The sequence below is a fragment of the Microcebus murinus genome, chromosome 12, assembly GCF_040939455.1.
Source record: "Microcebus murinus isolate Inina chromosome 12, M.murinus_Inina_mat1.0, whole genome shotgun sequence".
NCBI lineage: Eukaryota > Metazoa > Chordata > Mammalia > Primates > Cheirogaleidae > Microcebus > Microcebus murinus.
In genome coordinates this window covers 67124721-67137423 of record NC_134115.1, presented here as the reverse complement: position 1 = coordinate 67137423, position 12703 = coordinate 67124721, and the positions used below count along the sequence as shown (strand labels likewise).

The 12703-nt window shown below is 38.0% G+C and overlaps 1 protein-coding gene across 4 annotated transcripts in view; it reads left to right on the top strand.

Moving 5' to 3' along the window:
- The window catches only part of ABCA1 (ATP binding cassette subfamily A member 1), a 126534-nt gene extending 120390 nt beyond the window's left edge, over positions 1-6144 (top strand). For all 4 annotated transcript variants that reach the window (XM_012736820.3, XM_012736823.3, XM_012736821.3 and 1 more), the window contains exons 47-50: positions 384-487; positions 1077-1169; positions 1819-2062; positions 2707-6144. In XM_012736820.3, the coding sequence (XP_012592274.2) occupies positions 384-487; positions 1077-1169; positions 1819-2062; positions 2707-2847 (582 nt within the window). In that variant the 3' untranslated portion in view covers positions 2848-6144. The remainder of the gene's footprint in view (positions 1-383; positions 488-1076; positions 1170-1818; positions 2063-2706) is intronic.
- Positions 6145-12703: the final 6559 nt, after the last annotated feature.

The window sequence follows — 12703 nt, the reverse complement described above, 5'->3', positions numbered from 1 at the left end:
AAAAGAAAAGGAATTTTACCCAAACCTTATACTGACTTCAACAGAGGTTTCAGATAAAAAGGTTTTTTAAATATATACTTATCAGGCATGAAAAGGTGATTGAAACTAAATGGCTTTTTCCTTTTCCTGTTATTTGGAGAAATTTGTAATTTTATTTAAAAAGTGCTCAGAATATTTGAGTTTCCTACTTTGACGAGACATTTATAAAAGTGATCTTGTTACAAAGGAGTTTGAAACTTACTCTGGTTCTTTGGTCCATCAAGAAATAACTAGTATGGTGAGTTAAAATTTAGGCTATTCCTAAAGCACTTCTGCATTTAAAAACAAAGATGTCTTTTTTTTTCTCCAGCAAATAATAATATTTTATTTTACTTTAACCACAGGATGAACCCACCACAGGCATGGATCCCAAAGCCCGGCGATTCTTGTGGAACTGTGCCCTAAGTATTGTCAAGGAGGGAAGATCAGTAGTGCTTACATCTCATAGGTCTGTAGGAAAGCCTTGGCTTCTATACCATGAATTTTTAAGTTTTCCAAGTAGTATGCATGATCATTTTATAAAAATTAGATAATACAGAAAAGCAAAGATTAAAACAATTCTTACCACTTGAAGAGAACTATTATCATTGGGCTATATATGTTTGTAGAGTTTTCCTAAGCAAATTTATATATGTGTGTGTACTTTTACAAACAAAAATGCAGGCTTAAAATACTGCCTTTCTCACTTAACAATATATTGTGAACCTTATTCCCAGTCAGTACATTTTTATGTGTCATCATTTCTTATAGTTTATGTGTCATCATTTCTATATCATTTCTCATATAGAGATAGTATTCCATTAGAATATACCCTAATTTATTTAACTGTTCTCCTTTTTGTAGACATTTGAATTGCATCCAAATTGTTCACAATTGTAAATAGCACTGCAGTAAACAGCATCACCCATGTATCTATATGTATTTGTAACAGGACATGATTCCCTAGGAAGCTGGGAATCTGTGTCTCTGAAATGTCACGGTAATGTTCTAGTGGTTATAGGAGCATCTCTCTAAAACCTTGTTCTGTTTTCCCACAGTATGGAAGAATGTGAAGCTCTTTGCACTAGGATGGCAATTATGGTCAATGGAAGGTTCAGGTGTCTTGGCAGTGTCCAACATCTGAAAAATAGGTAACAGAGATAATTTTTTGGGGGATAGTGCCTAGTGAAAAAGCTTAATATTTATTCTTTTGTGAGTATATAAAAGCTGGCTCTAAAATAAAGGGAAATAAAACTGAGCAAAATGATCTAGTGGAAAGAATGAGGGCTTTGAAGTCAAACAGCAGCTGCATTCAAATTCGGTCTTTACCATCTACTGGTTGTGTGACTCCTGGGAAAGTTATTTAATCTCTGTTAGAGTCAGTTTCCCAGGAATCTCTACCTCCTGGCTTTGTTATATAGATGAAATGGAAAAAAATGTATGGGTAAGAGTACAAGCTTTGGTGTCAAACACAAATGAGTTCATATCCTGGCCCTACCACTAACAAGCTTTAAGCCATATACAAGTGACTAATTCTCTGGGCCCAGGTTTCTCTGTGACATCTGTCAGACTTCATGGGTCCAAGTGAGGATTAAAGATCACGTATTATAGCATGTGGCATGGCACTTCATGTAGAATAGGTTTTCAGTAGATGGTAATTGATTCCTTCTCTCAAAAACTGATTTCTGGGTCTGTCAGGGACCTCCCTTTTTCATGGCATAAGTTGGGTTCTGAAGGTTAAATATTCTTTTGAGAAATTTCCTGGGGATCTTTCATTTGGCTGTTTTTCCCTGCTTTCAGGTTTGGAGATGGTTATACAATAGTTGTACGAATAGCAGGGTCCAACCCTGACCTGAAGCCTGTCCAGGAGTTCTTCGGACTTGCCTTTCCAGGAAGTGTCCTCAAAGAGAAACACCGGAACATGCTGCAGTACCAGCTTCCCTCTTCATTATCTTCTCTGGCCAGGATATTCAGCATCCTCTCCCAGAGCAAAAAGCGACTCCACATAGAAGACTACTCTGTTTCTCAGACAACACTTGACCAAGTAAGCTTTGAGTGCCAAAAACAGATTTACTTGTCAGCGTGAGGATTCCTGCCTACCCAGCCCTGCCATGGGCCCAGGAGCAGTTTAGACTATCTATGCTTGAACTCCTGATATACTATTAATATTACTAGCTGTGCTTTTTACCAGACCTCTCTGAACTTGAGAAGGGAGGTGATGCTGTCTATGTTGTTGGGTTATTGTGAGAATTTATGGTAATAATAATCATAATAACTACCACCATAATAACTACCACTGTCCCATGAGGACCTGTCATGGGACACCATTTTGCCAGGTGCCTTATCCCATTTAAATCAAAAAACAAAAACTACCAAACAGATCTTGGCACTTAATAGATATTTAGTAAATGTTGTCTTCTCTCTTTCCTTTAATTAAGCCTATATGTGCCAGAGTAAGTAGATGACTGAGCAATCAGTGATGTGTGGGGGAATATGAAAAGTCATTTTTAAAATGATTTGTGCATTTTCAAGTATTCCTCCCTCCCTCACACACAGTTTTCTAGTTAAAATACTTATATAGTTCTGTATTCTCCTATTTGACCTAATTTCAATGAAGGAAAAATGAAAGTAGAATAATAAAAGACCAGGTCAAGAGTTATTCATAAAGGTCCATCTTTCTTTTAACAGGTATTTGTGAACTTTGCCAAGGACCAAAGTGATGATGACCACTTAAAGGACCTGTCATTACACAAAAACCAGACAGTAGTGGATGTTGCAGTTCTCACATCTTTTCTGCAGGATGAGAAAGTGAAAGAAAGTTATGTATGAAGAATCCGGTTCATACAAGGTGGCTGAAAGTAAGGAGGAACTAGACCTTCCTTTGCACCAGTGAAGTGTTCCAGAGGAAAGAGCCAGAAAGTTCTTGTGGGAAGACGTAAACTGGATACTGTACTGATACTATTCAATGCAATGCAATTCAATGCAATGAAAACAAAATTCCATTACAGGGGCAGTGCCTTTGTAGCCTATGTCTTATATGGCTCTCGAGTGAAAAAGACTTGAATTTAGTTTATTACCTTATACCTATGTGAAACTCTAGTATGGAACCCAGTGGACATATGGGTTTGAAATCGTACTTTTTTGTTCCTGTGTACTCTCACTGTGGTTGCAACAATAATTCATCACATAATCATGGCCAGTGATTATCAAAATCAAAAGGCATGCACATCCTCATTCATTAAGCCATGCCATGCTAGGGGATTGGTTTCCCGGTGACACATCCATTGCTGGCAATGAGTGTGCCAGAATTCCTAGTGCCAAGTTGCTCAGAAAGTCTGAATACCGTGGTGTGTCACACACACTTTTGTGAACGCTGCTCTTCTCAGAGTCTGTCGATGTCATTAAATATCAGGTGACAAAACGGTGCCATGTGTGGCTAGTCCTGCTTTGATCCCTTCTTTGGGCTGCTCTGGTGGTGGTAACATGGAAAATATGGGTGTCTCTAGAAACAGGAAACCTGGTTCCTCTGTCATGTTGTCTCCTGCTTGGAGCTTTAGGTCTACAGGGTCATTTGTCTGAGACTCTTTAAATATACTTAGATCCTGGTAAGAAGCCAAGAAGCAGCAGCCAGACTGCTGGGGCTGCCAGCTGCTGAGGCCAGGGCATGGGATTAAAGGGACGGCGCATTCAATCCTGGGGAAGCCTGTGTCCATCTGTCCTAACACGGTACACTGCATCTCGAGATCTTTGTTATCTGACACAAGTGTAGTATTATTTCTGGCTTTTTGAATTAATCTAGAAAATGAAAAGATGAAGTTGTATTTTGACAAAAATCTTTGTACTTTCAATGTTATTTGGAGTTTTAAGTTCTATCAGTGACTTCTAAATCATTAGAGTGGCCTCTTTTTAGAACCCTGTGGTCTAGAGTATGGCTATACTGCCTCACTAGCTTTATTGTCTTGTATAAGATTGTAGCTTGATCATCTGACTAGTGCCTAGAAAACAATGGGATGGTCAAAATCTCATGACATTATATTTGAGTTTCTTTAATATCATTTAGGGTACTCTTAATCTCAGTTCATCAATCAAGTATTTTTCAAGTGTGTGCTGTAGGTGAAAGAGTATCTATGTATGTATGTATGGGGGGGTAGAAATTAAGTCTCAGTAGATTTCCTGTGCCATGTGTTTCCACTAACTGGTTTTACAAATATTGTGGGATTTTTGTTGTTGTTGTTGATTATGGATGCCCACTGAAAGAATATTGGGTGGCCTTTTTTTTTTCCTAGTAGCAGCAATGCAAAAAGCTAAGAAAGTATAAGGTTTACAAGGCTAAACAATGAATTCTTTCACAGAGAAAACAGCTAGCTTGGAAACTTGCTGAACAAGACAACTTGTGTTTTATGGCATTTCATACATTCAAATAACTGGCTTTGCAGATGTTAGACACCCATTAAATCTCTGACAATCTCAAATTTTTCATCTTTTCAATCACTAACTTATGAAAAAAGCAAAAACAACAAATGTTTCTACATGGAGTATTTTTTCAGGCTTTCTAACCCAGTCATAATTTTTTAATTAATAAACATTTTTTAAAAATATTATTTTACTGACACATAATGGCATCAGTCTTATGATCGAACAAAAATATGACAGGAACTACCGTTTGGCCAAGTTCAAGTGATCTTTCAATATTATTGCTAATTATTTCCACTTTTCCTAAAATTTAAATACTAGTTCTAAAGGTATAAGACTTCAGATCTATTTCAAGTTAATCTATCTATATATGTTCTAAATTTACAAAATGTTATATTAACTTATTGCTTGAAAAGAAAAAAATGACTGTTTTAGAGATTAATGTCAGTATTATTTTCTAAAATGGTAAGTAATGAAGGCACATTTACAATGACTAATGAAATGAGATCATTATATTTTATGTTGTCTTCAAAGATATACAATTCATAGAATAGTTTATCCTTGTCTAATATTTTTCAAAATCAAACTTTTGTTGGTTTTCCCATTTCACTGTTCTAATTTTTCATTATATTAAATCACGAGCAACTCCTTCCTTTAATTATTCTGACTTCAAGGCCATATTTTAAAAAATCAAAAGGCACTGTTAACTGTTTTGAAAAAAAAATACATTTCATTATAGATTTAAAAGGATCTCTTCTGAAGCTAGAAATAATCTACAGGTATACATCAACTTCATTATTATTGTGTTACCTTTTTAGACGATCCAACTAGTAATCTTTTAAGCTTTCCTGTGTAAACCTAATTATGGTGGAAATTTTTACCAACTCTATGCTCAATCAAGTAAAATTTCTGTATATTCCCTGTGGAAATGTAACTATGTAAGTTTCAGAAATTCTCAGTAGAAGTGTCCAAAGATTTCTGCTTTTGGACACCTTGGAAAACTTATTAGCAACTGTGAATATGAAAAATACAATGAAATTAACAAGCTCTCTAGATATAAATACCCAGCACAATTCATTGTTAAAAACAACCAAACCTCAAACTACTGTATTTCATTATCTTTACTGAAAGCATATGCTTTGTGACTATTAAATGTTGCACATCATTCATTCACTGTATAGTAATCATTGACTAAAGGGATTTCTCTATGTTTTTTTCTTATGGTTGTATATATCAGGTAAATTTTTTTCCAAAGAGCCATGTGTCATACTGAACCACTTTGATATTGAGATATTAATTTGTACTCTCTTGTTACTATTTACTAGTAATAATGTAATACCATAGTAATATTGCTCTAATTCTTTCCAAAATTGTTGCATCCCTTTTTATAGAATGTTTATATTTCCATAGGATTAGGTATGCTATTATCCTTCCTTATACCCTAGGATGAAGCTGTTTTTGTGCTTTTTCTTTATCATTGGCCCTTCATTCCAAGCACTTTATGCTGTCTGTAATGGGATCTATTTTTGCACTGGAATATCTGAGAATTGCAAAAACAGACAAAAGTTTCACAATAGATTTCTAAGTTAAATCATTTTCATTAAAAGGAAAAAAGAAAAAAAATTTGTATTGTCAATAACTTTATATGAAGTATTAAAAAGGCATATTTCTATGTTGTATTGAGTCACAAAATAAAGCTGTGACAGTTCTGTTGGCCTGGTCTGTACCAATTTACTTTCGTGCATTTGTGGCACCATCTACTGTTAAAGTGTTATAAAGCCATTGCAAAAGTAAGAAATGTTTCCAGAGGGGAAATTTGGATCAAAAGTAAAAATTTTAGAAAAGACTCAAATGTCCTGTTAATCATAAAAGAGAATGGAGATTACTTTAAAAAAAAAAAAGTGTTTTGTACTTTCATGTCATGTCAGTTATGACACTAACTGCTATTAAGTGTAAGAGGTTTTTAGATAAACTTATTCTGCTTAATGATTATGAAGCTGCATGGAGATCTCTGACAATACGCTGTACCTGAGCTTATTTAGTAAAAAAGTTCACTTGATATGCGGGAGGCTACAAAGGCATCCTTTGCTGCTCTTTTGTTTATTCAACCAAGAATATAAGGACGCAGTGTGGCAAGTATACTGGCCAGGTGCTGGGGGTGGGGGAAAGGGTGAACATGCAGGAAAAGTAGAAAATGTGGGGAGAGAAGCGATACTGAGACTAATATCAGAGATGTCCTCCCTTTGCCCTGTAATAAGTGCTGTGCAGACAACATTTTAGTAGTGCTATGGTGAGACAATATGGATGTATTTTTCATGGCTCATTAAAAGTCAAAGTCTCAAAAAAGATGTCTGCTTATCTTGGTACTTGAAGAACCCCTGTCAGTCCTTTTTAGGCAGTACATGAGTCTGGCTCTATTTGTGACCTCTTGGGAATGGCCGTGACAACGTGTAGTGAGCAGCCATTTCTGGGTGGCACAGATCTGGACTTGGTGTGCAGAGGATACCAGCTTTGAACGAGGCCACTCAGCATCAGCATCACAACTTCATCCTCCTAACTTGAAGTTCACATTATAGTGATTTAAATGATAGAAACTGTGTTTCTTTGTGAAAAGTGGCAATCAAGGGAGAAGAAAAAACTTTACTGAAAACTGAAAAGGCAGGTAATTTAGATGAAAGTATGTTACTCTTGAGTCTTGACTAAAACATTATTCTACTAGGGAAAAGCGCATATGAACTTTTCCAGATTCAAAAAAATCTGGACCCTTTGTAATGCTAAAGTATACATTAAGTATGAAAAAGTATAAGAGAAAATTAGCTATCCTTTTCAAGTGTTTACTGTGTAATCCTTAATACTTGCTCTAGAAGGAAAACAGTACCATTTTACCTATGGGTAAATTGTAGCTCAGGGGATGAGGAACGTGTGCAAAGTACAGGGATAGCTAAGTGGCAGAGGGTTCTTTTTTTGAAGTTAGGTATCAGTTAAAATCACGTTGGTGTCGTCATACATTAGATTAACATTTTTTGAACTTTATTGTATGCCACTTTGACACAATGTTCAAGAAAACAGAATTCCTGCTCTAATGAATTTATTTATATTTCAGTGGAGAACAACAGATGTGTGGATGTATGGACAAACCAACCTAATGCATTAAGATAGCAATAAGTGCTAAGAAGAAAATAAAACATGGCAATGGGTTAACTTGGAGAGGAGTCAGAGATGGCCTGTCTGAGGAGTTGAGGAATGATAGTTATGCTCAGATCCAAATAAAATGAGCAGGAACAACATTCGAAGGTGGGTGGGAAGAATATTCCAGGGAGAAAGAGCACCTATTGCAAAGGCCCCAAGGGGGAAAACTGTTGGCAAGTTGAGGGGTAAAACGGAATGTCTGCCACAGTGTCCCTGGAGCAGAGTGGGCAGGGGGAAGCATGGTAGGGGTAGAATTAGAGAGATGGCAGGGACCAAATCCCCCAGGTTCTTGCCAGCCTTGTGGTATTGGGATTTCATTGTTAGCGCAATGAAAAACCACTGGAGAGTTTTTAAACAGGGTCGTGGTGTGGCCTAATGTGTTTCAGAAAGAATGCTGGCTACTGGGAAGAAAGGACAGTAGGCAGGCTAAGTAAGAGCTGATGGCGGTTTGGACTAGGGTGGTAGCAACAGATAGGGAGGAACAGTAGCATTCAGTATCTACTCTGGAGATAGAGCCGGCAGGACTTGCTGCAGGCTGCATGTACATGAGGGGAAAAGAGCAATCAAGGTGACTTCTAGTTTGTGACCTGAACTAGGTAGATGGTCATGTTATAAAGGCAGTTGGTATTTCACTCTGTTGCTCAGTGGCAATGATAGGAAAGAAGATAAAAATGTGTAAATCATCTGTGTACATATGTATGGTATTTAAGCCATGGGACTGAATAAGCTTACTGAGGATGAGTGAAGATAGAGAACATTCTTGAGCCTGAGATCCTATGACATTTGGAATAGAAGCCAACAGGAAAAACAGAGAGATGGCCAGTTGAGGAAGAGGCAAATCTGAAGAGTATGATGCCATACGTTGAAGCTCAGAGAATTAAGAGCTTCGGGAAGGCAGAAGTTGTCAATGAGGTCCAACACTGCTGAGAGGATGAGTAAGGCAAATGCAGGAATGGCCATCGAATCTGCTAAGACAGAGGTCCTCGATGACCTTCATAATAGTCATTTTAGCAGACCGACAAAGATGCAGACCTAACTGGAATGGATTTAGGGAACAATGAGGTAAAGAAAAGGAGACGGCGGATATACACAAATCTTCATGGGAGTTTTGATATGAAGGGAAGCAGAAAATAGGACAATAGCTAGATTACAAAACTTTTATTTGTATTCTTGTCTGTTATTATTCATGCCCTACACTTGGGCATGATTTTGCCTTTCCTTTCTGATCATTTTTTGTTTTGTCTTTAATTCTGTGGGCCTCTCTTCTGTCAGGAGCCTTACAATATTCTGGCTGGTTCAAGACCACCACTCACTTGCCTTTTCAAGGCATAAGTCTATGATACAAAATTTTCCATTTCCCTCAATCAGCCATCAAAAAGCTGATTCTGTCAAATGCCCAAACTCCCTTTATCTCAGGGTCCTCACCCAACTAGCTGTCACTAAAGAAAACAAACCATTTTCTCCTCCTAGGGGAATGCACTTCTTTAAAGAAGATGCTTAGAGAGAAAGCATCCTATGTAAAAGAAGTTATGAGTGTGTAACAATTCTTCCATCATACTATAGGTTCACACCCTTTTGCTAACTGAAAGTGCTCCAATTCAGCTGCCACATTAGTCAGCTTCCAAGGCTTTGCTCAGTATGTTAAGAGCTGATGCTGAGAATGAAGCCCAGAGCTAATGTCTACAAGTGGCATTTGCTTATCCTTTGGGAGTTTTGTGGCAGGGGTGGAACCAGACATGATAGGGTGCATGTCTGTTTTCTCTTCCTGGAGACAAAATTCAAATACCTTCATAGTCCATGATAGCAAAAGTGTTATTCTTGATGGCACCCACAGCCAGAACTTGTACTGAGTCACTCACTGTGTCTTCCAGGGATATTTTCCAAATGGGTTAGTGCGGCACCTCCAATAGTAATCATGAATCTACTGCTAATGTTGGCTCAATATGAGGTGTGGAGGAATGAAGGGCTTTTTTTCCCTTAAAACTCAGACTTCTCATATGTTAATTCAATCAATAAATACTTAGTGAGGGCTTACCATATGCCAGGCACTGGTGATACTACAATAATTAAAACAAAAACCATTGCTATCATGGAATTTAGTTCTAGTGGGAGGAGACATACAATAACAAACCATATATAAGTAAAACATTAATTATAGTGGTAAGTGCCATAAAGAAAATTAAGGCAGGGAAGAGGGATGGTATCTTAGTTCAGGTTGCTATAACAAGAATATCATAGACTGGGTAGCTTGAACAACAAGCATTTATTTCTCCTGTAGTTCTAGAGACTGAGAAGTCTGAGATCAAGCTGCTAGTGAGGGCTCTCTTTTTGGTTTCCTAATGTAGTGCAGAAAAGGGGAAGGAGAAAAAGAGAGCATGTGAGTGGAGCACGTAGGACTCTTCATTTCAATAAGGTCACCAATTCTATCATGGGGACTTCATGGCCATGACCTCATCTAAACCTAATCACCTCCCAAAGGGCCCGCCTCCAAGTACCATCACATTGGAGATTAAGGCTTCAACATATGAATTTTGAGGAAACAAAAACATTCAGTCCATGGCAGATAGGGCCTACTATGAGAGAGGCTTGCAATTTTAAATAGGGCTGTCCTGGAAAGCCTCATGTGGGTAAAGACCTCATGGAGGTATGGAAATGATCCAGGCCCATGTGTATCTAGGGAAGAGCATTCAGTGCAGGGGGAATAGCTCCAGAGGTAAGAGCATGTTTAGCAGTTCAAAGAAAAGACTCTTAGGACAGGTCTGGAGCTGAGGGAGAAGACTAAATGTGGCGAAAGATAACAGGAGGGCAGATCATGTAATGACTTGTCATAGGTGAGGGCTTGGATAATTACTCTGAATGGGGTAGGAAGGTATGGGGGGAGGGTTGAGCAGAGGAGTGATATGATCTGTCATATGTTTTAGACTATTCTGGCTACTGTGTTGAAAGTAGACTGGGATGGGGTCAGGAAGGCAAGGGCAGGAGATGAATTAACCACCCTTCCCCCAAATCCAGATGACTGACTGACTTGAGCCAGGATGGTTGCTGTAGGGATGTGACATGATCAAATTCTGGATATTTGGGATTTGATGACAGATACATAATGAGATGTGAGAGGAAAAGGAGGCAGCAAGAATTACTCTGAGGTTTGTCGCTTGAACAAATAGAAAGCTGACTTGCCATGACTTGAGATAGTTCCTGGGTAAAGATCAAGAGCTCGGTTTTGGACATGTGAGGTGTGAGATTTCTCACAGACATGCAGGTGAAGATGCTGAGAATGCAGTTGGATACGATGAGCCTGGAATTCAGAGGCAAGGGGTGGACTGGGGGAGCTATCAGCACACGGATAGCATTTGAAGCCACAAGCCTGGAGGAAATGATGTAGGGAGTGAGTGTAAATAGAAAAGAGAAGAAGAGGTCCAAGGCATCAGCCCTGGGACATCCAACATCAGAGGTCAAGGAGATAAAGACTAGGGAGTTAATGAGGAAAGAAAGCTTGTTTTGAGAAATGAAGAATGTGTTTCCAGAAGAAAGGAGAGGTCAATTGCTAACAGGTCAAGTGAAATGAGGACCGGAAGTGAGTTTGACAAGAGCAGTTTGGCTGGTGTGATGATTAGAGAATGTTTATGAGATAATGAGAAAACAGAGATAGGAAGTATGGACTACTACTCTTTTGAGTCATATTGTAAAGGAAAAAAATGAAGTAAGAAGTTTTTTAAATTCTTTTTTTAAAAGATGGTGGGGAAAATAATAGCATATTTATATGTTGAGGAGAAGGATCCCGTTGAGAGGGAAACCTGTGTCTTCAGGAGACAGAGAGAAGAAGGGCTGGAGCCACAACCTTCGGCAGCGAGTGTCCAGGTGGAGGGGTGTGTCTTTGCTTGGCACATGGACCTGGACCATTCATGCACAGTAAGAGGAGAGAGGGTACGGCACATATGCTTGGCTGCAGAAAAGTGGGTGGATAAAGGGTGGGAACTTGTGGCAAGCCTCTTGTGATGTTTTCATTTTCTCAGTGATGTAAAAGGAAAAGTCATCAGTGAAATGAAGACGGGGGGAGGTGTTGAGAGTCATTTAAGAGAATGGAAGGATGAACAAAGTAGAGAAAAATAGGATGCTATGATAGGAACCTGTACATGTAAATTACTTTCCTCTTCAAATGAGACCTCTTGGAAAGCAAATCCCTGTCATCTTAAGTTTTGGAAAAAGGCAAAATCCATTTGGAGCTAAGTATGAAGAATAAGGTACATGATTTAAACCAAGAAATCCTATTTTTGGCCCAAGCCAGGGAAGCCTGTAAGATAACTCTGAGTAAATCTATCAAAGAGATCAAAATGCCAGCCCTCGCCTTAGCCTTTAATGTCACAGATAACTGATGCTCATAACCCTAAGATACTATCACATTCTGAAACAAAATATTAAATTATCTTCCGTAGTATTTTTTAACCTTTAGATTTTAATTTAGTTCAGTTTTCATTTTTAAATTGGTAATTTATGTGTATGTAAAGCACATACTGAGTCCTCAACTGTTTCATATACATGTGAGATGTCTTAGGATTCCTTGTACTCTGCATGGAAAAGACTACTGAGGAGGCATAGGTTTGCTTATGCCTCTGCCACTGCTTGCCTTTCTTACAAGTATAATATCTTACAGTATATAATAGTCTAGATAAACTACCAATCCCTTGGGATCTGATAAATGAGCGAGAACTGTACTTTCTGTTTTCCAAATTTCCCTTGGAAAGCTAATTCATAATTTACTATTTTATAGGTAAGTTTTAGAAATAAAAAACAATATAGCTATAAATATAGACTACCAGGAGATCTTAGAATACCAAACCTAGTTTTAGAATGTAAAGGCATCAAGTAAAATGGAAATGAAAGATGTTTAAAGGAAAACCCTAGAGTATCTGTGGCAGTACTAAAGAAACCTTCCTTTCTGGGGTTACTAGCATGCTGTTTTCTTGATGTAACTGAATGGTCACAATAAAGTTGGTAAATTATTACTGTGTCACTATCCTAAAGCAACACAATAAGAGCTCCGGAGAAGAGGATATAAATATAAAATGCAAATTAAAAAATCAGA